At 42.9% G+C, this 27,567-nt stretch overlaps 1 protein-coding gene across 1 annotated transcript in view; it reads right to left on the bottom strand.

The window, feature by feature from the left end:
* Nucleotides 1–27,567, bottom strand: part of LOC146805017 (acetylserotonin O-methyltransferase-like) — a 582,624-nt gene that overhangs the window by 287,652 nt on the left and 267,405 nt on the right. Inside the window, exon 5 of the mRNA XM_085622166.1 lies at nt 12,086–12,204. Coding sequence (XP_085478292.1) covers nt 12,086–12,204 — 119 coding nt within the window. The remainder of the gene's footprint in view (nt 1–12,085; nt 12,205–27,567) is intronic.

Genomic DNA, 27,567 nt, shown 5'->3' on the forward strand with positions numbered 1-27,567 from the left:
GTACGACACTCCACTCTCTAAAGCCAAAGGAAATGATGGACGGAGTGTTGAACATTGCAAGCACTCACCCCCAGTCAACTGATCTGGGTTTAATCCATCACCGTTCTTTAGCCCACTCTGCCACCCCAGTTCAGACAAGGCCATATGCAAATCAGTCTGAACCTGTGCCTCATGGGAACAGTCCAACCCGAACTGCCAAGCCATGTCTTCCCTGGACCGGAAACAAGCTTCCTAGGACCGGTTTCTGGCATTTCAGCCGTCTTCAGCCAGGCTTGCTTGAATCCAGTGGCAAAGTGAGCAAGGGACTCACGTCTGAGGATACCCTGCCAACTTATGGCAAACAAAGCAAAAGCCAAAGGAAATGATGGACGGAGTGTTGAACATTGCAAGCACTCACCCCAGTCAACTGATCTGGGTTTAATCCATCACCGTTCTTTAGCCCACTCTGCCACCCCAGTTCAGACATGGCCATATGCAAATCAGTCTGAACCTGTGCCTCATGGGAACAGTCCAGCCCGAACTGCCAAGCCATGTCTTCCCTTGACCGGAAACAAGCTTCCTAGGACCGGTTTCTGGCATTTCAGCCGTCTTCAGCCAGGCTTGCTTGAATCCAGTGGCAAAGTGAGCAAGGGACTCACGTCTGAGCATACCCTGCCAACTTATGGCAAACAAAGCAAAAGCCAAAGGAAATGATGGACGGAGTGTTGAACATTGCAAGCACTCACCCCCAGTCAACTGATCTGGGTTTAATCCATCACCGTTCTTTAGCCCACTCTGCCACCCCAGTTCAGACATGGCCATATACAAATCAGTCTGAACCTGTGCCTCATGGGAACAGTCCAGCCCGAACTGCCAAGCCATGTCTTCCCTGGACCGGAAACAAGCTTCCTAGGACCGGTTTCTGGCATTTCAGCCGTCTTCAGCCAGGCTTGCTTGAATCCAGTGGCAAAGTGAGCAAGGGACTCACGTCTGAGCATACCCTGCCAACTTATGGCAAACAAAGCAAAAGCCAAAGGAAATGATGGATGGAGTGTTGAACATTGCAAGCACTCACCCCCAGTCAACTGATCTGGGTTTAATCCATCACCGTTCTTTAGCCCACTCTGCCAACCCAGTTCAGACATGGCCATATGCAAATCAGTCTGAACCTGTGCCTCATGGGAACAGTCCAGCCCGAACTGCCAAGCCATGTCTTCCCTGGACCGGAAACAAGCTTCCTAGGACCAGTTTCTGGCATTTCAGCCGTCTTCAGCCAGGCTTGCTTGAATCCAGTGGCAAAGTGAGCAAGGGACTCACGTCTGAGCATACCCTGCCAACTTATGGCAAACAAAGCAAAAGCCAAAGGAAATGATGGACGGAGTGTTGAACATTGCAAGCACTCACCCCCAGTCAACTGATCTGGGTTTAATCCATCACCGTTCTTTAGCCCACTCTGCCACCCCAGAAACCGGTCCTAGGAAGCTTGTTTCCGGTCCAAGGAAGGCATGGCTTGACAGTTCGGGCTGGACTGTTCCCATGAGGCACAGGGTCAGACTGATTTGCATGTGGCCATGTCTGAACTGTGGTGGCAGAGTGGGCTAAAGAACGGTGATGGATCAAACCCAGATCTGTTGACTGGGTGTGAGTGTTTGATTGGTTCTGATGCTCCGTCCATCACCACCCCCATTTGTACCGCTTTGTTCGCCATAAGTTGGCAGGGTATGCTCAGACGTGAGTCCCTTGCTCACTTTGCCACTGGATTCAGGCAAGCCTGGCTGAAGACGGCTGAAATGCCAGAAACCGGTCCTAGGAAGCTTGTTTCCGGTCCAGGGAAGGCATGGCTTGGCAGTTCGGGCTGGACTGTTCCCATGAGGCACAGGGTCAGACTGATTTGCATATGGCCATGTCTGAACTGGGGTGGCAGAGTGGGCTAAAGAACGGTGATGGATCAAACCCAGATCTGTTGACTGGGTGTGAGTGTTTGATTGGTTCTGATGCTCCATCTATCACCACCCACTTTTGTACCGACACTCCACTCTCTGCCACTCTACTCTACACTATTCCACTATATGTCACTCCACTTTCTGTTACTACACTCTTCGCCAGTAAACTCTACATTATTCCACTGTACACCAATCCACTGTACACCACTCCACTCTACAACATTGCACTCTATGCCACACCACAGTACAGTATTACACTGTACACCTCTACAGTCTCCCCTCTCCATTGTACAACACCTCACTCTATGGTATTGCACTCTACAGCACTTAACTCTAAGTCACTCCACTTTACGCCACTCCAGTCTACCCCATCCAGTGGAAGCCATTGTGTATGCAAGTCCACCATATGCTACTCAACTCTATGTCACTGCACCTTACTGTATTCCACTCTATCCCACTACATTGTACTTCTCTCCACTGTACGCCAGTCCACGTTACACCACTGTACTCTACATTATCATCCTCTATGCCACTCCACTGTACGCCAGTCCTCTCAACATTATTCCACTGTATGCCAGTCTATTCTACCACACTCCACTCTATGCCACTGCACTGTACGCCACTCCACTTTATGTTATTTTACTGTATGCTGCTAAACTGTACAATACTCCAGTTTATGCCACTACACGTTATGACAATTCCCTGTACACTATTCCAATGCATTCAACTCCACTCTATGGCTCTCCACTTCATTCAATCCCACTCTATGCCTCTCTACTCTAGGCCACTCCACTGTACGTGACTCTACAATAGGCTATTCTTTTGTATGCCACTTCACTGTAGACCACTCCACTCTATGCCATTCTCCTGTACCCCACCCCACACTATGCCTCTTCACTCTATACCAGTCCACTCTATGCCACTCCACTCTGTGACCACAGGTCTTTGCCACTCCACTGTAGGCTACTCCACTGTACTCCACTCAATTCTACGTTATGCCACTGTACACATTTCCATTCTCTCCATTCCACTCTATACTATTCCACTTCACACCACTCCACTCTATGCCACTCCATTGTATACCACTCCACTTTGCTCTATTCCACTCTACACCACTCCACTCTACGCCACTCCACTCTGTGACATTGCACTCCACTCTACACCACTCCACTCTACGCCATACAACTGATGCAATTCCACTCTATGTCACTTCGCTCTATGACACTCCACTCTATGCTATTCTCCTGTATGCCACTATATTAGACCTCACTCCAGTGTAGGCCACTACACTCTACTCCACTACACTCTACGTTACTCCACTGTATGCTATTACACTGTATCACACTCTATTCTACACCACTCCAGTCTATCCCACTCCACACTATGCTATTATGCTGTACGCTGCTTCACTTGACGCCACTACACTTTACAAAACTCCACAGTACTCTGTTCTACTCTATTTCACTATACTGTATGCTACTCCACTCTATTCCACTCCACTGCACCCCACTCCACTCTATGCCACTCCAATATACACTTTCCCACTGTACGGAAATATACCCTATGCTACTCAAATCTACGTTATTCAACTCTATGCCACTCCACTCTTTGACCTCAGGTCTATGCCACTCCACAGTATTTTACTCCACTATACGCTACTCCATTCTACGCTATGCCACTGTACACACTTCTACTCTCTCCACTCTATGCTATTCCACTCTACACCACTCCACTCCATGCCACTCCATTGTATGCTATTGTACTCTACTCTACATCACTCAACTCTGCGCCATTCAACCTATGCCATTCCACCCTATGCCACTTCACTCTATGACACTCCACTTTATTCTCCTGTATGCCACTATAATAGACCTCGCTCCACTGTAGGCCGCTATTCTCTATTTCTCTTACCTCTACGCTGCTCCACTGTATGCTATTACACTGTATTACACTCTATTCTACACCACTCCATTCTTCCCCTCTCCACACTGTTATTCTACTGTACTCTGCTTCACTTGATGCCACTACATTTTACAAAACTCCACAGTACTCTGTTCTACTCTACTCCACTATACTGTATGCTACTCCACTCTATGTCACTCCACAGTATCCCACTCCACTCAATGCCACTGCAGCATACACTATCCATCTGAATGGAACTACACCCTGCGCCACTCAAATCTACGTTATTCAACTCTATGCCACTCCACTCTACCACATTACACTGTATGCTATTTCAATGTGTGGTGGTCCACTGTAACCCAGCCCACAGTGCACCACTCCACTGTACATCACTGCACTCAATGCCAATCCACAGTGCCCTATATCCATCTATGCCTCTCCGGTGTACACCACTGTAGTGTATACCACTCCACTGTATGCCACTCCAATCTAAACTACTCCACTCTATGCTATTTCACTGTACCCTACTCTACTGTGTGCCACTCCAATGTATGCCACTACACTGTATGCCACCCGTCTGAACACTACCCTAATGCACGCTATTCCACTTTACAACAGTGCACTGCACGGCTCTCAAATAAATGCTATTTCACTGTATGCCACTCCATTCTATGCCACTTCACTATACACTATTCCACCTTATGGCACTCCAGTGTATGCTACTCTGCTGTAGCTCACTCCACTGTATACTATTCCACTCTACCCCACTCCACTGTGTGCCAATACAGTCAATGGTAGGGGTGGGCGGAATTTTCGAAATCCACTTTCACAAATTATCGTGAAAATGTTTAAAATTATCGCAAACAAGCGGAAATATCGCGAAGATGCAGAATTTATTTTCCCGCATGTTTGCGAGATTTTCTGCATGGTTGCGGGTCGCCAACTTAACCATTAGGTTGCTCGCGGGCGCGGCCATCTTGTTTTGAGTTGTCTCGCGGTGCATGATTGCGAGAAGAAAGACGTGATCGCGCGACGCATGACGTCACTGCGGGCGCGAACTGTCGCGAGACAGCGCAAATGGATAAAAACAATCCAACATCTCATGGAGAACGCGACCGGATCAAGAAAACTTGTCGGCGAACGCAGGGATTCAGGTAAGGCGATCGTGCGCGCAAGAATGTATTATTTTACAGCGCGAGCAAGAAACAAATTATCGCCAAGCTGCGGAAAGCGGAAATTTTGACATTTTCGCGCTCTCCGCGGAACGCGAAAATGTCAAATTATCGCAATTTTCACGAACAGAACAAAACTTTTGCTCAGGCCTAGTCAATGGCCCTCCACTATGCACAACTCCACTGTACTGTACTCCACTCTATGCCACTCTTCTAGTGTACAACACTGCTTTGTAGAGCACTCCACTGTATGCCATTCCATTAGGTGCCACTCCACTCTAAGTCACTTGACTCTACACTATTTCACTCAATTCCACACCAATGTATGCCACTCCACTTAATAGGACTTCATACCACCACACTTGACAAAACTATATGGCATTCCACTGCAGCACACTGTCCAACACTTTAGTCTACTCTACCTCACTCTACAACACTGTACTCCACTCTATGCCAGTACACTCTACAACATGGCATACCAATCCACTGTATGAGACGTCACTCCACTAGATAACACTTTACTCCACTGTCTTATATGCTGCTACAGTGTACTACACTCCACAACACTTTACTGTATGAGATGCCACTTAACGGTAACACACCTTAGTACATGCTACGCTACTCCATTCAACTTGACTACACTCTAGGACAGTTTAGCCCACTGTACACCACTCTCAACACTCTACATTAATCCATAAAACTGCACTGTACAAAACTCTACTCTATTCTATGCCATTCTATAACACTCTGCTCGACTCTATGTATCTCAATGACACTGCACTTCAGTTCACGACACTCATCTCCACAGCACTACATTAGACAATACTCCACTGTATGACACTCAACTGTACCGTATGACATGCCACTACACTGTACAACATGCCACTACACTCTGCAATACCCCACCTTCCCATACAACATACCACTCTACTCCACTATATAACGCCTTATTGAAATATATGCAACCCCATTCCACTGCACTCCAATCCACTATATTCTACTCCACAACACTTTCATTACACTGCACAACACTGTCCATTACTATACTCTACAAGACTGCTCTTAACAACACTCAATTTAATGACACTCAGCCCTATGATTTGAAATACATATTTATTAAACCTACCACATTTGCATTTAGTGAAAATACAAAGTTTAATGCTAAGTCCTAGTTAGGAAATCTTTATATATTATTCTTTATATAGAAACCCAACTTAAACTATACAAACAGAAGAATTAAAAGTAATAGTTATAACTTAAATTTCTAATTTACACACCACTAGATAGAACTTGCTTGTCTAATTTATACCGCACTTTCAATTTAAAGTGTGTTGAGCACTTCTGTACACATTCTTCTCTCATCAATTGCCACACTATATTAACTATAACTCACCACTCTATAATGCACTGTGTAATGAGAAATGTTGCTATTTCAGAAAGAAACAATTATTGTTTTAATAACTTACATTGCATCCTTGATTTTGCAGCTACCTAAGGTAAATTGGCCCTCATTGGCGTCTACTCATCCCTAATTTTGTCTAACAGACATAGGTTTGCATGGGGTCTACAGAATTATTACCAGTTCTTTGAACTTCTCCTCAAGACAAATCTTGACTCCGTCTTAAGATAACTTACATATGAGGGTAGCATGGAGCTAGTTGTTAATTATTATGAAGATCTGGGTAGGCATGCAACATCTGCCTTACTAACACCTATAAAAAGCCTTCCTGGTACCCTACGAAAAATTCATGCTCCTTAGCAAACAGATGACTATGTCACCAACCTGTAGGCTGTACAAAGTAGTATTTAAAGCGAGGCAGAATGAGATTAACAGTGAGAATTGGGAAAGTCTAGTTTTAGCAGTGACAAATGAAAACCATTAGGCCTTCTGGGCCCTGGAAATGCCATATTAGCAAGTGGCAGCCACGTCTCATCGATCAGTTGTCATATTTCCAGTGAGTCATGGGTTGCTCAATCTCAAGCATTTACTCTTCCTGTTCTCCCAGTATGGCCTCTAGGAATCCCTCGTTTACTTATAACCTTCAAACACATTTAATGTTCACCTTAACTAAGGTACCTGAAGCATGGTCCAGAATATAAAGCACTGGGACCAGATGGAATCTCCATCAATTTGGTAAAATGCAACCCCAATTTATGGCCGCCATTTTTGACCAATTTTTTAATAGCCTAGTATATTCAAAACTGCCTACCTAGATCATGGTCGTCCTCAATTATTGTCCATGTTTACCAAAAAGGCGAAAAGCTCAATCCTGAAAGTTATAGGCCAATTTCTCTTATGGACACCTCAATTAAAATTCTTGTTGGGGTAATTTATAACAGAATTCATGATTGGGACGTTGAAAACAACATCTTTCACCAGAGCAAATAGGGCTTCAGGGAGGGACTGTGGAGCAGTATTTAAAGCTTATAATGAATGTAATTAATTACATTAAATTATAGGTAAGTACACCATTGCAAAGCATTTTCCAATATACCTTGCATTTATGGATTCCTCTACAGCTTTTGACTAAGTCAATCGGTCAAAACTCTGGTTGATTTTATTGAGCATGGGGCTGGATGTAACAGTTGTAAACTTTTTATTCACCCTACATGTAAACAGCACAGCAAAGATTAGATTTGACAATAGAGGAGAACTCACAATTATGTTTGTAACTTCCCGAGTAGTTTGGCAGGGATAGGTTCTTGTCCCAATTTTATTTATCCTTTATATTTTTGAGGTAAATCTGTTCTTTAGTAGTGTCTGCCCTGATGTTCCAAGGTTAGGAGGCACCCCCCACCAGAATTATTCTATGCTGATGAAGCAGTTTTGATGGCCATTATGTCAAAGGCCATGCTCCTCTTAGTAACTCCTTTTTCCCAGTTTATGGCTGACTTAGAGCTGGTCATTAACTACTCTAAATCATATATTATAGCCTATGGCCCTAAACGATTGACTGTCACCAATTTAGCTGTGGGCAGCAGATGGTTAGAAATGACCAATAGCTTCTTCTATCTGTGAGTCACCATAGACTCTTCAGTAACTTGGGGCCAGATGTAAAAAATTACCATTTTGCATTTCCTAAATAGCGGATCCCAAGAAATCGCTAATTAGGAAATGAAAAATGGAATGAACAAAACTAAAGATTTCATAATAGCGAGTCCTAAACAGTAGGAATCGTTATTAGGAAAACACTAATTAGGAAATGCAAAAGCAAGAGTGCATATGAGCCTAAGGCTCCCCCTTGATGCACCCCCAGAAAAAGTGGGGCACATGTGAAGCACACAAATACACTAGGGGATGTGCGTGCTACAAGGCACATTAAAAAATGCATTTTGGGTGCATTTTTTAAAACTGCACATGGTCACCATCAACTTGTAGTCGGTGGTAAAAGCATTTGATAAATGCCCATTTCTCATGTAGGAAATGCTTTGTAAATGTGGTTAGGAAATCGCAAATAGGAAATTCCTATTTGCGATTTCCTATATAGAAAATCCCAAAAAACGATTTATTCTGGGTAGAAATTGCAAAATACGATTTCTACTGAGTAGAAATCGCATTTTGTGATTCCCTATCTGCCTTTGTACATATGGAAAGGCAATTTAGCATTTCTTAATGGACCGAAATAGCGATTCGATCCATTAAGAAATGCTGAATCCTTTCTTACATACGGCCCTTGGTCCACTAACATTTTGCATTACAGTTTAAAGCTCTCCCGAGAGGTGGGGACTCTCCCTAATCTACCGAAGTCACTCAGAGGTAAATCAATAACCTCAGTACTACCAATATGCAATATGCATGTCCTCTGCAGTATATGGAGCAGGAATTTGGGGTTCTGCTAATGATGCAGCTATTCAGGTTAAGGAGAACCATTTGTGTAGGCTTATTGCTGTTCCTCTGACAACCCCCCCACTGTATTTGTCATGAGGAATTAGGCCTATATTATATTGGGAGCTTTATTATGATTTTTTGATGTTGATGATGATCCAGTAATCAAAAAGTTCCAGCAGAACACTCTCTGGCCTTCCTTTGTAGCAATGTTCTCTTTCCATAGGCATGATTAAGTCCCTACACGTCACAATGAGTGCTTAATGTGGTTTTATCACAATGGCAATGCTAATGACCCCATAACCCTGATTTATGACCAGAAAAGTAAAGCGGAGAGAATTCTTTCCCTGTGGATTATGCTGTTAGTTAAAATTAGCCTAGGCTCGGGGGAGGAGCCAAGATGGCGACCGGGACGGCAGCGTAGACTCCCGGCTCCGTGAACCTCCGCATCCCGCACGGATATCCTGCATGAGATCCTCAGCCTGCGCTACGCGCTCGTATTTGTGAATGAGAGTGGCAACCGACCGTGTGACTCCGAAGTTTCTGGCGGCGGTACCGCCGGAGAAATGTGCCTTTGAAATTTGCGGCCCGTGCAGCCCTGGAGCCAGGACCTCGAGTGGACGCCTTGGCCGGGTGGCAGTTCAACAACAGCGGCCTGTGGTGACTGGGTGGAGTCGGACCACCGGAGCGGTGCACACCTCGGCCTACATTTCGCCGTGGTCGTTCCTACCGCTAAGCGTGGCGGACCGAGTGCATGCCCGGGGTGGCGATTCTGAGATTCTCCGGTGATTGCCCCTGCCTTTGACAGTGAGCTGCCCGGACGCCGCCCGTAGCTCGCCCTGATTCTTGCGGGCTGCTCCCGGATTTTCGCGGGCGCTGGCCCGTGGTGGGGACGACTGTTGCCCATGACCACACAACGGATAATTTTTGCCTGCCCCCGGAACCCTGTTTCCAGCGACGTGGACCTTGAGGCGCTTGTCCCTGGGTCCCGGTCCCAATACGGGTCGGGCCTACCCGGCGGCCATCTTGTTATGATGAGGCCTACCATCCTGTCCACCGGGTCACAGCAGGATTGGGAGTGTGTGACTTTTGGGAGTGTGGCGGAGCGATCGCAGAGAGCTGTGCTGGGGTACGGCGACCTCCTCGAGGCTCTCGGTGCCCTTCATTCCACCTTGGTTCATGGCATCGGGGTCTTGGGGAGTAAGCTCGATGGTGTGGCATCAGCGTCGGGACAATTGCGGCCTGCCTGTCCTCAGGTACACCGGGACTTCCCACACTGCACACAGGAGGACAATGTCGCGGCCACCCCTGAGATTAGTGAACAGCTGGAAACTCCGGACAGTATGCTTCCGTGTGATCGGCTGGCTGTGGGTCTGATCTGTTCCGGAGGTATTGGACCTGAGTGGGAGGTGGTGGCCTCGTCCCGTGCACGGCCTCCGGCGACCCGGGGAAAATTCAAGCAACAGTTGTCTGCTTTGGCTGATTCCACCTTCCGGGACCTTGTGTGCAGTGCAGATCCTGGGGCAACACTGGGAAAGATGTCCCTCCATGATGCGGACTGTGTTGGTACTCAGAGACTTCCACACCACCTGTGTGCGTCGCGTCCCGGTCGTTTTTGGACACTCCTTTACCTTGTAACATTGGACATGGCGCTGGGTCGAGGGGTTTGCATGGGCAGATTTGCAAAGAGTGGTCAAGGATAAGGCTGATCCTTCAGGGGTGGTCATCTAGTAGACGGGCGGGCTCAGGGGTTGCGTGCTCTCATGGCATAGCTATTAGTATAATTGGTGCATAATGCTCCCCATCTTTCTTTGACATGGTCGATTTTGTGCTGCTTACTGTTTGCCTTGGGGAAAACTTACCGTGCGGGAGGGAGAAGCCGGGGGCATGTTTTGAAGGCCCTCCTCCAGTTTATTAATACCTTCTCTACCCCCCCGTCTGGTGGGGTTCTTTTCTTACTCCCTTTTCTCTGTTCTTCTATATTTCGGGTCTGGTTCCAGGGCGACAGGCACACTGCTGGGGGGGGGGGGCCGTACTCATCTGCAGAGGTGCAGGGTGGGGGGTTGGGGAAGGGGATTCTTTAGTCTTTACGCTGTTTTTTCGATGGCCTCCTTTTTCTTCTCTGATTCTTCTTTGTTTTTCTTTTCTGGGATCAGCGTGGTACAACTCCTTCGTTGTGAATCACTGCTTTTTCATGTGTGCCACAATTTCCGGGGTGTTTTCTGGGCTTTAGGGCATGGGACTGCAGGCGCAACTGGTCATGATACTTCTCTACATCCTGCACTTCCTGTTTTAGCGCCATTGACTCGATAGATTGCCGTTTATTGTTTACGTTTGTTATTCTGCCTGCCATTTTTCGCTGCTGGGAAATTGTTTGGCACCTGATCCTTTCGTCTTTCCCTATTATAAAATGAAAGCCTTCTTAATCCTGGTGTCCTACTTGCGCCATTCACTGGCCGAGAATATATTAGCATGGAGATTCTCCTCCCCGAGGTTCTGCCTGTGTCAACATTGGATCTCTGTTGCTTTGACTGCTTAGCGGCCGGCCCCGGGGGGTTGTAGGCCCATACTTGTTATTGGTTGAAATGCTAATAAAGGTTTTTCAAAAACAAAAAAAAAAAAAAAAAAAAAAATTAGCCTAGGCTCATCTTATTTTATGTGTACATCATGGGCGCACAATCACACATGTAGCCACTACCCCTGGCAATAGGGTAATTTGTTGATTAAGTAAATGTGTGGAGACTTAATTCTGCTTGCTTTACTCTTCATGTATATTTTTTGTCAGTACGACTGACTCACTAACTGAGTTCCCTTTCTCTTGTTTACAATTACAGGTCAGCAATGGCGTGCCAACATGGGGATTCTTTGGTCTACCACCAGCTTTGAGCTTCTGTTCACTTGTCCATCACCCTCACTTCCTGCCCACCAACATCTCAATTGGGTGCCATATATGACTATATGATCCGCCCATGGTATGTCTGTGGAGGGGCGGGTGTGGAGGGTGATTTTTTGGTAGGAATGAGCTTGTTCTGACCGAATGTAAATTCAGATGATGGTAATGGTTGGTCTTGTTGACTTATGCTGGAATGGTTTAATCCACTTCTGTTCCATTTCCCGTGATCCTTTGCATTTTAATGTTTTGTGTTACTTAACGAATACACAATTCCTCTTTATGAACTTCATTAGACTTAAAAGCCTTTATTCATGTAACTTCTTTTTTTTTATAATGTAAACGCATTCATGAGCACACATGTGTTACTTACCACCTAAGTCGCACACCTTTAAGAACGGTGAAAGATCTAAGGCTGTTACCACATCTCTGTCATCTAGATTGCACATGGAATTCAAATACTGCATAAACTTTAACATGTAATCCTCCGACCTGGAGATAAAACAAAAATTATACATTTTGAAGGATATTTAAATTTAAGAATGCTCTGAGCAGTTTGAGAAGCTTCTTTATAAGTGCACATACTGTTGCCATATCTATTCTGCATATCTAGAAATTGGACAATGATTCAAAATTACTTTTTTTATCCAACTTGTACAAAGTTCAACAGTTTTAAGCTCTTCCCACTGTTCAAATTTGTATAAAGGTTATTTTATGAATTTTCCATTGTTATATGTTATCAGTAGCCCCATCAAGCAGGGATTTCCTCCCAAAGTGCAGAGCCAAGCTCCTGTTTTTTCAGCCTGCAGGGCATCAAGTGTTTTTTTAACCCAATATTTCTCTGAGTTAGTACTTTATTTTCAGACAGCATATCTTGAAAAAAGTAGGCAATGCTTGCCTGTTTCAGTTTCTGAGCTGTGCTGTCTAAAATTATACACTAATTGGTAGAAATATTGAGCTAAATAAACTGACTATTACACCCTGCAAGTGCATAGAACAGGTGATGCACCAGAAAAGACCATCATGATACAGACCATGATGTGTTAACAAAAGCCATTCAGAAACTGGGGTATCCTAGTAGTGTTTAAAGCTGGCATGACATCAAACTGAGGACAATATTTTCCCTGCAACAATAATATTTGTAGAGATATGGGTCCCTTATCAAATATACATGGAATTGTATCTCTGTACTGTGTACTGACATGGTGTTGTCTCATGCACCTGATTTGTAGGTCTGGCGCGACCTAAGATCTTTTGATTTTGCTAAAATGATATGTATATATAGTTACTTAAAGGGGCTTTCTGCCAGCTCTCTTCATCCAATGGTCTGTTGGAGCCTCATTCACATTTTGCTTTCACCAACTACAACATAGAGCATCAGGCAATGGGTCAGCCTACTTATGAAACTGGTTAACTTCATTTTGAGTGACTGCAGTTTACTCTTTCACAATGAGAGCATCCACAAACAAGATTGTTCCCTTCAGTGCCTGTGTTTTTGTTTGTACTTGATACTTACTTTAGTGTTGCCTTCGCGTTTAAAGCCTGATGTGACATTTGAATACTTTTGAAGAAACAAAGGTAAACCCAGCCTTGTCAGTTTTTGTCTCCTGCCATTGTTGTTGTAAATTGCCTTTAGAATGTTTTTGTTTATCTGACTACTGCCATTTTATAGTATTTAGACTGTGTCCTTTTGAAACTGTTCTTTATTAAGTTATTCTTTCTTTGTTTCTTTGTTTGTTGGTTTCTTTCTTTCTTTCTTAATTACTTTCTTTCTTTCTTTTGATCTTTCTTTCTTTCTTTTCTTCCTTCATTATCACTTTTTGCTTTCTTTCTTGTGTTTTTCTTACCTTTGTCATTTGTTTTTCTTTCTTTCTTTCTTTCTTTCTTTCTTTCTTTCTTTCTTTCTTTCTTTCTTTCTTTCTTTCTTTCTTTCTTTTTTCTTTCCTTCTGCCTTGTCTTCTTATTTTTCTTTTTGTTGCCTTCTTTCTTCTGTTTCTTCTTTCTTGCCTCTTCTTGACTTCTTTCTTTCTTTTGTTCCTTCTTTCTTTCTTTCTTTCTTTCTTTCTTTCTTTCTTTCTTTCTTTCTTTCTTTCTTTCTTTCTGTCTTGCTTTCTTGCTTTCTTTCTTTCCTTCCTTCATTCTTTATTCCCTTTTTACTTCATACCTGTTTTCTTTCCTTCCTTCTTTCTTACTTTTCTACTTTCTATCATTCATTCTTGTATACTTGCTGTCCTTCTTACTTACTTTTTGCTTCATTCTTTCTTGCCTTCTTTCTCTTTTTCTTGCCTTCATTTCCTTTCCTTTCCTTTCCTTTCCCTTCCTTTCCTTTCCTTTCCTTTCCTTTCCTTTCCTTTCCTTTCCTTTCCTTTCCTTTCCTTTCCTTTCCTTTCCTTTCCTTTCCTTTCCTTTCTTTTCCTTTCTTTTCCTTTCCTTTCCTTTCCTTTCCTTTCCTCTCCTCTCCTCTCCTCTCCTCCTTTCTCTCCACTTTTTTCTTCCTTTCCTATTTCTTGCCTTCTGTCTTGCTGTGTTTCTTTGTTTCTTGCTTTCTTTCTTTCTTTCTGTCTGTCCTGCTTTCATTCCTTTTTCCCTCATGCCATCTTTATCAAAGGCAAGACTCTAACAGCCAATGAAAGACTGATTGGCTTTTTTAGGTCTGGGTAAACCAGGACCTTTTGTTTTTACTAAAATTATGCATATAACATATTTAGATATAGTGTTTTCAGCCACACTGAATCCATTGGTCTTTGGTTGTATCATTCACATTTGTCAAGGCTCATTGTGTCAGCTCACGTCAGCCACTAGCTGACTTCACTGCTAAAGTATGCTCTCCTTTCTCAAGGGTCACATCAACTCACAAAATAGTTTCAATCAGGTCCAGGAAGTATTTATGGTAATGTGTGCTTTTTTTAGACCTCAAAATATGTTTGCATTCAGCCAGTGTTACATTCAATATTAATGAAGGCTTGGCAACTTCCAAAATGATAACGTTTTGCAGCAACCCATGACAAACCAAACCAAAAATTGCCAGAATGCTGATGGCCAAAACCTGTTTGTAGATGTAACTTAATTTATGTATGTAGATTTAGAGAAGAAATAGGCATGTTGTGCTGCTCGTGATGGGGTGAACCATCCTGGAGCACATTTCATGCTGAAAAATCAGCACCACACAGCGCGCCAGAAGGAGCACCTACTCAATTTGTTTTGCTGCTGTTCAAATAGATTTTCTACTCGAACAGCAGCCTTCTGACTATGAACTGTTGTAACCACCTGAGTTGGAAAAATCTCACTGGATTTCCTCCTAGCAACCAGGAACTGCACTAGGGAATGCCAAATCTCACCTATTTTTGACAATTTACCATTCTGGAGCAGTGCATGAGAACAAATTCAGCCAAACGGTGAATGGCAGAATTTGGCAGAGAATCAGCATTACAAGTATAACTTCCACCAGCCTAACAGAATATTTTGCCCACCCCTAGTTGTAAGGCCACTAGGAGAATTGCATGCAAACACAATGGGCCAGATTTATCATAGCATTGCAGTGCCCTTGCATATGGTGTTGCATGGGCAACACAATACTAAAGTCAGATTTACCAAGCAACGCAAGGCCACCTTGCACAGATATGCAGTTAAGAGTAAAAAATGTATGCCTGACTATGTATACATATCTTCTATATGTACAGTTAGCCAATATTACAGTCACAATATTTTGGCAACTCTTTATTTGTGCCCTCATTATACTTTCACACAACTCCTATGAATATTGAAAAGAAAAGAGAGATCAGGAATCATATTCTGACATTGTTATTGATTAGCTATGACATTTGATTGAACCCAATTCTGTGTACGTACAGGCTATCTGGATAGTATATGCTATCTACAAGACCATTCTTTAGTCAGAGCTCCTTTGTCCAAATTAATTGCAACCATAATGTTGTCCACATTAAAGAAAATGGAGATTAATTGAAAAAGGCTATAGTTCCAAAATAACAAGAAAGAGGTAACAATACATTTTGATCAAACTTACTCTCCTTTTTATTGTGAGTGGAAATGATTGCCACCCTTGAAGTAGGTGTGTTATAAAAAAAAAGGCAGACTAATTATGTTGAAATAAGCCCTGACAACTTACTTCTGTGAAGCACTGAGGAGTTTTTGTATACTTTTCCTGAAGTAACAAAAGTGATATTGTTTTTGATATATTATGTAATAGGAGTTTGGTTTTATTCTGTTGAACCTTCTAATACCCCACTTCACTGATCTGCAATATATCCTCAAAGTGGCATTCACCACGGTAGTATTTGACTTTTAAAATAGGATTAAATCTTCAATGAAGAGTTTAGTAACTAGAATTCCCTTTATGAGAAGTACGATGACTTGGATTTTCCTGATATGTGTTAACAAATACTCAATGCACATGGCAATCAATAGGAAAGCAGAAAGGTTACAAACCAACGTGGTTATGTACACTGTGCACTGTTCAATGGGTTTACAAAAGAACCCTTGTTACTTGCATGTACATTCGAAAATTCTTAAACAAAACTCAAAACTGAATCTGTGATTCAAACTCGTATTTAGTTACATAGACATGAACGAAAGTATGCAATAATCTATTTTATGTGAACATGTGGATATCACAGGTATGAAACATGTAGCTTCACAAAACATGACAAGTGGTCATTACATCATGATCAACACTTGAAATCATATACAAAGTTTTAAAAGCAAGCCCGATGCATTTCGGGACTGACACATCCCTTCGTCAGGGGGAACCAGATAAAAAGAGAACGGTGATAATCTTCCAAGAGATGAAATAATAAATACACTGATGGTAATCAAATACGGTAAACTCGATGACTAACAGCATAACGCTGGTGTCAGATAATCCAGGTCAGAAAAGATTGAACGCGGAGCCGAACTCTGAGGCGGCGCCTGAACAGGGACATGAACACTGGACCCTCAAGGATTAAATCTTCAATGAAGAGTTTAGTAACTAGAATTCCATTTATGAGAAGCACAATGACTTGGATTTTCCTGATATGTGCTAACAAATACTCAATGCACATGGCAATCAATATAAAAGACATCTGACCTAGCTTTCGGGTGCATCTAATAACTTTTTTTGCCTCTACTTTGTTATTTATTATAATGCTAGAATTGATTGTCAATGGAAAAAAACATGAGAAAGTAGTTAATTAGTCGGGGCAGATTGGTGCCCCCCCACCACAAATAAATAAGGGCCGAATTACAAGTTTGGTGGTCCATAGGGAATTTCTGCACCTGTCGTCCGGCTGCCGTATTACAACAATGGAGGCCGGACCACCATAGAACCACCACAACAACCAGGGATCCATAATCCCTGTTGGTGTTCCGGCGGTCTGAGGGCCCCATTATGATGGTGGTGCCAGTGCGGCACCGCCAAGCAAATTATGAGTTTTCTCACCACCAGATTTCATGGCGGTGAGCCGACCATGAAACCTGTGTCAGTGAGAAAACTAAGGGGGCCTACAGGACCACCTGTTCCCTAATAGGGGCACATTGTATGATCCCCTGTCTGCATGTACCCCCTTTCCAGCACGGCATGGACTGCACAGTCCATGCCGTGCAGTTACAGGCATTGGCATTTCCATTGCTGTGCTTTTTTAATGGGCACCACCGTGGGAACACCAAAGGACTACCCACCAGACCAGATAAAGCAGGAAGGCTACTGGAGCAGATTCTGAAAAGTGACTTAGCACGTAGCTCCACAGGGACAATGGAGATCAGGAGGAAGGGATGAGGGTGAATCTACCAGCACCAAGGTAACTTCCAACACAGCCTCCAATGCAGCACTGGGCATTTACACAGGCGAGATGGTTATAACGCAAGTAGACATAAGTTCAGCTTTTGTTGAGTATCATACCACCCTCTACACTGAAGGCTCTATAATGACAGAAGACTGGCTACTTATGTATGTTTGTCCAATAAATAAATGTCCCCAGAAGTAATCCACTGCAATGCAGTAAATTGGATGAGCCACTACAGCTAGATGGAATATCTATATCTATTGACCAAATAATGTGGAACAAGACTCTGGGGAGAGATGGCCTTCTCCTTGAATTCTACTCTGCGTACAGCACTTAATTGACACTAAAACTAAAGCTACTCCTGGTATACAATAAAAAAATGGCAGCAGAAATGCTCAGGATTACCTAAGGGAAGCATTGATACCAGTGTTACTTAAACCAGGGTGATATCCCTCAGATGCCCCATTGTACAGACCCCTGTCTCTGCTTAACTTCGACTATGAGATACTCAGGAAATATTAGTGAATAGATTGTTATCAATTGTGGGCACTCTGGTCCATTTGGAGCAGAACAGATCTATAGTGCATAGGAATACTTTTCTCAATGCTCGCCAACTGCTGTTTGTTATGGGTGAGCGCATGACTGCAAATGTAATCTGACTGGCAGTACCCCTAGACATGGAAATGGCATCCGATACCCTCAGTTGGATTTATGTCCTTGAGAGAATGAGATTGGGCCCAATATTACTTAGCTGAATACAAATACTGACTAGGGTCAGGACGCATCGAATTATCTCAGATCGCTTTGTTACAGGTAGGGGAACACAACAGAGCTTCCCTCTTTCCACACTGATTTTTGCATTGGGTTTGTAAATATTGGCATGTCTACTACACACAAAAGCTTCAGCTTAGGGGATATATACAGCTGGAATGGCATGATATCTATGTACGCAGATAAAGCCCTAATCTATCTCTGAAATGCACATAAGACCCTACCAAGTCTTGTGGGATTGATGGAAAAATTCTGGGAAATCTCAGGCCTTAAAATCAAGTGGACTAAATCCTGCCTCTGACCCCTGGGAGGAATACCTGCAATCCTCCAACTAGACTAGAATGGCTATTCAACACTTTTAAATATCTAGAAGTGCATATACATTACATAACTAATGACCTCATTGAGGGCCTCCTCAGCAGGGTGCATGCATCAATCCAAAGATCCTTATCATTCTGGACCTCCCTCCCGCTTTCCCCATTAGGTCCAGTAGCAATGCTACCATGGCTACTATACTTCCTCAAAGCCCCACCGGTATTCCTCCCTCGATTCTTCTTCAGGACTCTTCACACTGTCCAACTGATCTCATCTGGGAAAATGACAGAAAAAAAGTTACCCTAAAGATGCTACAGCACCCATCATTAGAAGGAAGACTAGATCCCCCCAATTACAAATTATAATATGGAGTTGCACAAGTGTCGCGGCCAATGCGGTGGCTAAGGGAGGGTCCCTTCGCAGAAAGAGCAAAGGTGTTGCTAATCCTTGGTAGCAAATCTATTCTGAACTGGATTATGAACCCCTCCAGGTCACTGCCCCTAAAACTGAACTGATGAAGGTGAGGAGAGCATGCTGGCACAGAAACAGCCACATACATGGCTGTCCACTCTATAAACCCACAGCTATTACTATAGACACAGCCGGAGATTCAGGATGTTGCACAGAGACATGATACACATCCCTGGAAAGACGCTGGTGTGACACTAGTGGGAAATGTATTTGCTGATAGTATAGTGCACACATTCTAAGATATGAGGGACACTTATGACATAGCAGCTGGACATCTCCTAACACAATGCAATCCAACATGCCATACGCATAAGATGGGGAGTCAAGCAGACCCATTACTGCATCTTCTTCTTTATTAACAGGGAGGCGTACATAAAGGGGGACCAACCCAAGAAAATGAAGCAATGGAAAAGGGACCACAGAACTATCAACACTGAAGAGCTAGCAACCTGTTGTACAAATGTATTGACATTCCAAGCAAACATGAATGATGTTCATGTCCTCACAGATTTCTATAATTCCTCCATCTCTTATCATGGACGCTATAGCCCCTGCACAACTAAAAAATGCCTTCTCCAAAATCTCTAATCTTTGGTTCAACGGCAACCTAAATTCGGAGCGCCGTAACTTGAGGGCAGCGGAAAGATCCTGGAGATCTATACCATCCACCGAACATCTAAACCACCTTAGAGTGAACAGGAATTCTTATAACAAAAATATCGAGATTGTAAAAGCTGACTTCTTCAGATCCCAACTTAATCAAGCCAAGAACTGCCTCAAGAAACATTAAAAAAATTGTTAAACAACAATCGTTTAAGACACTCAACTGTCATGATCCTGGTGTCAACATGCGGCAAATTGGCTGCCTTCTTTGCAGATAAAACAAAAAGCATCACTATTGACCTTGAATCAAAGAGGGCTCTTCTTCCAATTTCTAGGTTCACTGCTCCACCTGTCCATCAGGAGTGGTTCGTCCCCCTTAGCGTTAGCCCCATTAACAATGCCTCTTGGCACACCTTTACTCCGCTCAGTGAAAGCGACATCAACAACACTCTTCTTGCGATCAAACCATCTAACCACTTTCAGTGACTCTCTACCACTTCCCATATTCAAAGAAATAAAATCTGCCATTCTCCCCATATGTGTTGAGTATTAAAGGGGTGAACCCATAAATACTACCCGACCTGGGTCAATGATACAGCACAAATAAATGTGGACACAGTAGCAAAAGGAATTCTTTTCAGACAATGAATATAGTAGCAAACCCCAAAAGTTCATCATGGCATAAGTCCAATTTATTTACTGTTTGAACAGAGGCATCTAATGCAATTGTATTCAAAGCATTTCTAAATAATGGCAACGTGGTTGCTCATTACAATGACAGTGCAATATATTACAGTGTTCTTGGTGCAAAGGGGGAAGAAGAAGGGGATGGTTGTTATGCGGTAACGTGTGAGTGGAGGACAGGGGAAAGGTGATTGTGACACATCTACATCAATTCTGTATAATGAGGGCCTTTCCAGCCTGCAATAGGTCAAGTGTTCCTGAAATTACACATAACTCAATAATAATATATTGCACTGTAATTGTAATGAGCACCACATTGCCATTATTTATAAATGCTTAGAATACAATCACATTAGATGCCTCTGTTCAAAAAGTAAATACATTGGACTGATGCAATGATGAACTTTTGGAGTTTGCTAAGATCCTCCCTATATGGGCAAAGATTGTCAATGCCTCACTATTGCAAGGCACAATCCCCGACTGCCTAAAAGCAGCGCAAGTATCCTCCATTCCAAAAAACTTAACAAAGACTGTTCTTATTGGAATAACTTCCGTCCTATCTCCAACATCCCTACACTTGCAAAACGTCTAGAAAAGTTGGTGCAATCACAACTGTGCTTACTATTGAGAAATTCCAACTGTTGGATCAACATCACTCTGGCTTTCGGAGAGGTCACAGCACAAAATCTGCATTCACTCACATCATTTTAAAGTGGCTAGACCAGAATGAATCATGCCTCCTGATTTTCCTTGACCTATCTTCTGCCTTCAACACTGTTAACCATCTCAAACTACTATCCACTCTACAACACAGGCTGGATCTATCAGGGTTGGTATTGCAGTGGTTTACTTTTTTCCTCCACAACAGATCCCAAAGAGTCAAGATGAATAAATCCCTATCTCAGCTCTCTATAGAAACCATGGGGGTTCCGTAAGGGTCCCCCTTTCACCTATACTATTCAATTTATTCTTGGAATCATTAGCAAATGCTTTGAACTCCTCGAATATTTTTTTTCATATGTATGCGAATGACACACAACTTTATCTGAAAGTCACCTCCCCTGAAGACTTGAACTCACTTAACTCCATCCTGATGAACACTCAAAACTGGTTCACTGATAACTTCCTTATTCTAAACACCTCCAAAACATCCTTCCCATCGCTCCCCCTAATCCCACTCACAAGATTGATCTCTGGATGAAACATCTTAAAGCCTCCAACTGCTCCCCCCACATTATTGAGCCAGCTAAATCTCTCCAAATCACACTAGAAATGCACTTGAACATGCAGAATCATATCAGCAATGCAACCAAGGGAGCTAAACACCAGATGAGTATACAAAGGAATCTCAAACCATTTCTTCCACAGGAAGACTTCAAATTGGCGGTACAAGCTCTAGTATTGCCAAGGCTAGACTACTGTAGTTCCACGCTCTGTGGTCTTCCCAAACATAACTTGGCCCTATAAAGGCTTCCACTAGTGCTGCAGAAAGTTTGATTACTGGTACGAAAAGAAATGAACACATATCTCAGCCCTAAAATCCCTAGACTGCTACCAGACAAAGCAAGAATATAGCTAAAGATTGCTTGCATGACTCACAAACGCTTCATTTCAAGACCCCCATTTATCTGGCTCAAAAACTAGAGTTATCAGGGGGTTGGTGACCATCTTGAAGTGCAAGTGCACTTCTCCTGAAACCACAGAATTTTCACAACAAGAGAACGAGTAAAAGAGCTTTCTCAGGCATTGCCCTGAAGATATGGAACTCTCTTCCTTTGGAAGTCCGTTGAATCTCATCCACCGTTTCTTTAAAAAAGGAAGTGAAAAAAATCCTAATGCTCAAGTTTCTGCTCTAAAGGCATTGGCTCCTCTGCTTTATTACTGCCCTCTATCCTGAAACCTTGATTGACTATTACATGGTTGCACACCTGGGAATAACAGTGTTAGCATATTATGCAAATATATGTATCAAATGTTCTTCTCCCATTACTGTATCTGCCCGACCCTAAATGTGAAACGCACTGATACCTGCCGGGGTCATGCTTTCACCATGCACATATTTGTAACAAATATTCTTTTCCTACTATTGTATACTACCTACCCTAATTGAGAAGCACCCTAATACCCGCCTGGGTTATGTTTGTTCTATACAAAACTTTAGAAATAAATTAAAAATAAATAAAAACTAGCTATATCCTCACCCCTGATGGGGCTCCTTACTCATGGCACTGGTAGAAACGCTGCAAACACCAGGAGATGATAAACAGAGCTCTGAAACTTTTCAGGCACTCACTCTCAGTCACAGATCTGGGTTGAATCCATCATCATTCTTTAGCTCACTTCGCCACCTCAGTTCAGACCCAGCTATATGCAAATCAGTCTTGACCCTGTGCCTCATGGGAACAGTCCAGCCCGAACAGGCAAGCCAGGTTTTCCCTAAACTGGAAACAAGCATCCTGGGACCGGTTTCTGGGTAACACCCTTCATCAGCCAGGCTAGCTTGAATCCAGTGGCAAAGTGAACAAGGGACCCATGTCTGGGCATACCCTGCCAACTTAGGGTGAACAAAGCAAACACGAGGAGATGATGGACGGGGCTCTGAAACTTTACAGACACTCACCCCTAGTCACAGATCTGGGTTGAATCCATCATTATTCTTTAGCTCACTTCGCCACCTCATCTGAGACCCAGCTATATGCAAATCAGTTTTGACCCTGTGCCTCATGGGAACAGTCCAGCCTGAACTGCCAAGCCAGGTCTTCCCTGAACCGGAAACAAGCATCCTGGGACCGGTTTCTGGGTAACACCCTTCATCAGTCAGCCTAGCTTGAATACAGTGGCAAAGTGAGCAAGGGACCCACGTCTGGGTATACCCTGCCAACTTAGGGCGAACAAAGCAAACACATGGAGATGATGGAAGGAACTCTGAAACTTTTCAGATACTCACACCAGTCACAGATCTAGGTTGAATCCATCATCATACTTTAGCTCACTTTGCCACCTCAGTTCAGACCCACCTATATGCAAATCAGTCTTGACCCTGTGCCTCATGGGAAAAGTCCAGCCCCAACTGCCAAGCCAAGACTTCCCTGAACCGGAAACAAGCATCCTAGGACCGGTTTCTGGGTCATACCCTTCATCAGCCAGGCTAGCTTTAATCCAGAGGCAAAGTGAGCAAGGGACCCATGTCTGGGCATACCCTGCCAACTTAGGGCAAACAAAGCGAACACAAGGAGATGATGGACAGAGCTCTAAAACTTTTCAGACACTCACCCCAGTAGAAACGCTGTCACTGCACTTTATACCTTGTTTAATGAACAATATCACACCACTAACCCTCGCAACAGTGATAAATTAAAAAATTATCTTGAGAAATAATTCTCGACCCAACAGTGGAAGAAAATCATGGCACAATCAAACAAGTATCTCAGAACTCTAAATTTCATATCACACAATTTAACTACATACACCAGACATGCCTCTCCGTGAATTGGATTAAACACATGTTTGCGGGACACCCACTGAATGTCATGGATGCCAACAGAATCGTGCAGGTTTTTTCATATGGTGTGGGAAATCCCAGTGCTGCATTGCATATGGGAGACTATGTTGGAAACTATCTCGGTGCTGGTTGATCGACCTTCACTCCTTACTCCTTAGCAGTGTCTTTTAGGCCTTATGCCAACACCTAAAAATGACAAACTATTTTGCAGATTTGTAGACTTGGCTCCCATACTCTTTAAACAGCACATTGTGATGCTTTAGAAAGCCTGTGTGCCAACTGATATGGGTATGGATGACTTGAAAAAAATGGGCCAGAGTAGAGATAGATGTGGTGACACAGTCCTGACATAGGGAGGGACAGCCCTATTGAACTAATCTGGGATGTGTATGTTACAAACCTACAAGCAAAGAATGATACCTGACCACCCTAGCCAAACACATATACTAAGAAATAGGTTATAAAGCAGTACACCGTAAGCAAGTTACACACAAGGAGTTTGGGTGGAACCAAGACGGGCCATCACAGACCCACACTGAGTTGGATCAAACATATGAGAACATACACAAAAGTTATTAGTGAAATTACACTAAAGGTCAGTTTTCTGCGGAGATGGATACCTTAGAAAGGCCTTGGGCATATTTGCTGTCAATATGTACATTGCTCACTTAGTAATCTTTGTGTAAATCATTAAAGCTGGTTGACATTGGACACTCTGCACTGTTTTAATCCCCCCCTTTCCACCCAGAAACATGAATGTGAGCCCCACTGAAATATTAACTTCCTTCCCTAATTTGTAAGCATTCATTGCCTGTCAGTGACAATACTGTACTGTGGTTGTTATTATAAACCACACATCAATTGTGGATAAGCAAGTATATGCTCGCACAGTTGCTTTTTTTGATATACACAAATAAAGGAATGTGAAAAAAAGAAGCTAATTATGATGTTGAAGCCTCTGGATCATACAATCGAATTATTCTTGTTATCTCAGATTACAAAATCAACCAACTTGCGGGTGCGAACTATAGGCTTAACATACACCTAAATCTACCAGGTTTAATTCAAGGATGATTAATAGCCCCAAATAGGCATTACCAACAGGAAATTATGGTTTATCTGGAAGTAATGAAAGAACCTATGGTGCAGGAATTTGAATGAAGAGAAAGCTCTAAAGGCAACATTTTACTCTAAAATATGGAACTAAAGGTCAATTTTGCATTTTTCATAATCATGCACAATTTCTTTTAGATTTTTACAGTTTGGAAACTCAACTGTAGAAATAGCTGTCAAGCAGAGTACATATGTTTCTATGAACAGTATGAATGATTCTATCTTGCATTCTTGGTTCAACAATTATTTTAGTGTATGATGTTTCCAGTTGTTCTCCAACATCATAGATCTTTAATAAACATCCTGTAACTTCTTCTCAATACGCCAGTCCTTGCAGGATTAGATAAGATTGCACACCAACACATTCAGATCTTGAGTTAGAATGTCTCTATGTAAAGAGTCCTTTAGTTTGATGAAATTAGCTGTATTGTAGTCAACAAGTCATCTTTGTTCCCATAAAGGAATTACATGTAGATATTATAAAGCTGTGTCATTACTCTGGATACAAAGAACTTCATACTGCTTTGATTTTGGTTCCATGATTGTTTTGGTGGGCAAATGTTCATTCTGATGCCCAGGAATATATTCTTGCTTGCTCTCTTTGTGCCCAACATACATCCTTGCAATCTAGGCCCTTTGGATATTTCCAGCCTTTACATGTGGCTTCTGGCATGTGTTTTCTCCAAATTTCGAAACAAACCATTCACCTTCAAAAGTGCACTTCATGATAACGGTTATTGCCACATTTTCAAAGATAGCTCATTTCCCCCCTCTGTTTAAATTACCAATTGCTGCAGTAATGGTCCAGTGCCTTCCGTCTGATATTTTTGGTCTTTTTGGATTACATCGGTTTATCATCTGTGACAGAGGCACGCAAAATCTATTTAGTTTTCGGAAAGCTTTGTGTAAGGCAATGTGTGTTGAAGACATCCCGAAAGATCATCATCTCAGGTCTAATGGTCAAATCTTAGAAAACTAATCTGAGTTTGGAACCATTTTTATGATGCTACTATAATGCAATCTAAGACCTAATAAATATGTGATTCCCAGAGAGTTATAGGTTTGCTTCAATTTTGTTTTTTAATCCGTTGGAAGATATATCCTCTTTCTGAGTGCTCTTCAGAAGGCATTTCTTCAATTCATGCTAATTTTCTATTTCACTACTTCTTTCAATGGCATCACAACACACCCAGAGCTTCAGGATGGGCATATTGTTAAATTTGTACTGAATTTCTACAAGGGACAGTACTAGGAGCTCATCTGAAGCTGCCTCAGTTTAAAAGGAGGGAAAACATTATGTGTACTCTTTAGCACATTGCCAGACATCACCCTCAGACCACTGTTTGCCATCCTTGCCAACTGAGTCGTTTTAGCACTTATACACTCATAGTGACCCTAAGGGTTTTTCCAAAAGTCATGTGAAATGCATAGCACAAAGGTTGGTACTAAAGAATTCTGAACAGTCTGTAGGATATCAAATTTAGGATTTTTCTTCATAATTGAATAAATGCCATGGGCTCCATGGAAGGGACAGAAACACGCCTTATAAATATTCATTTCTAATATGGTAATCTATCTATTGGAGACTGTCTGAGTCACCATGCCCAAGATATTGCTGAGTCTTTTTCTGTGATGTCAGGGTGTATTTGGAGGCATATATAAAAAAAATTCATATGAGAGAAAGAAGCTTTGCAGCACATTTTGTTCCCCGATTATGCCTCAAGATCTTCACCCCTTGCTACTATGTATTGTCCCTGATTTTGTTTGCTTCAAGGCGGTCAGATCCTTTTGCATCTGTGTAGGAAAGTAGGATCTCCTTCTATGGTTGCCCCCACTTTTTGCCAGGTGCTAAGCTATTACTGACTAGTCTGACTGGGGCCCTACTAATCAGGACCCCAGTCGATCTGCTTTCTATCTTAAATTGCTGTGTTCAGTACTTATGTACATCCTAGATTGGATACTGGGGTACCCTTATCAGTCTCTAGTATATGGTACTAAGGTACATAATGCATAGGTACCCCAGAGATCTCCCATGGGCTGAAGCATGTATTATGCCACCCATGAGATCATTCAAAATGGAAATACGGGCCTGCAATTTCAGCCTGTGTAAGTTGGTGCTAGCACCACTTACTTAAGATATGGGTTTCCTACAGCTTGGATCATTGCACATAAAACCTATAAGTCACCCCATAGCAGGCCTTTGCAATCCTGAAGGCAGGGTGCTTGGTTCTGAGTAAGAGGGTGCCCCTGCATGAGCAGAACACCCCTACAGCCTATGGAGTCCATTCTCCCAGGTTGTCAGTGAAGCAGCCATATACCATATAGAGGGGACCGCGTAGTTACGCAATGACCATCTTGAAACTGGCTGCAATGAAACCTATCATGTTTGGTATCAAATATGTAGGAATCATACGCCCACATTCTAAGCATTGGATGAGCCCTACATCAGGCTCTCAGTGTTCCCGGTGCAACCTTCTAGACCCGGACAACATAAAATGGTTGCTGCCAACCAGAGACACATTTCTGCCCTCCTGTTGCTGAGCCAAGCTCGAGCATAGGAAGGTAGAACAATAGGCATCCTGTCACAGGGAGATGTAACCACCTCCCAGACAGGAT

The sequence above is a fragment of the Triturus cristatus genome, chromosome 8 (assembly GCF_964204655.1).
Source record: "Triturus cristatus chromosome 8, aTriCri1.1, whole genome shotgun sequence".
NCBI classification, from domain to species: Eukaryota; Metazoa; Chordata; class Amphibia; order Caudata; family Salamandridae; genus Triturus; species Triturus cristatus.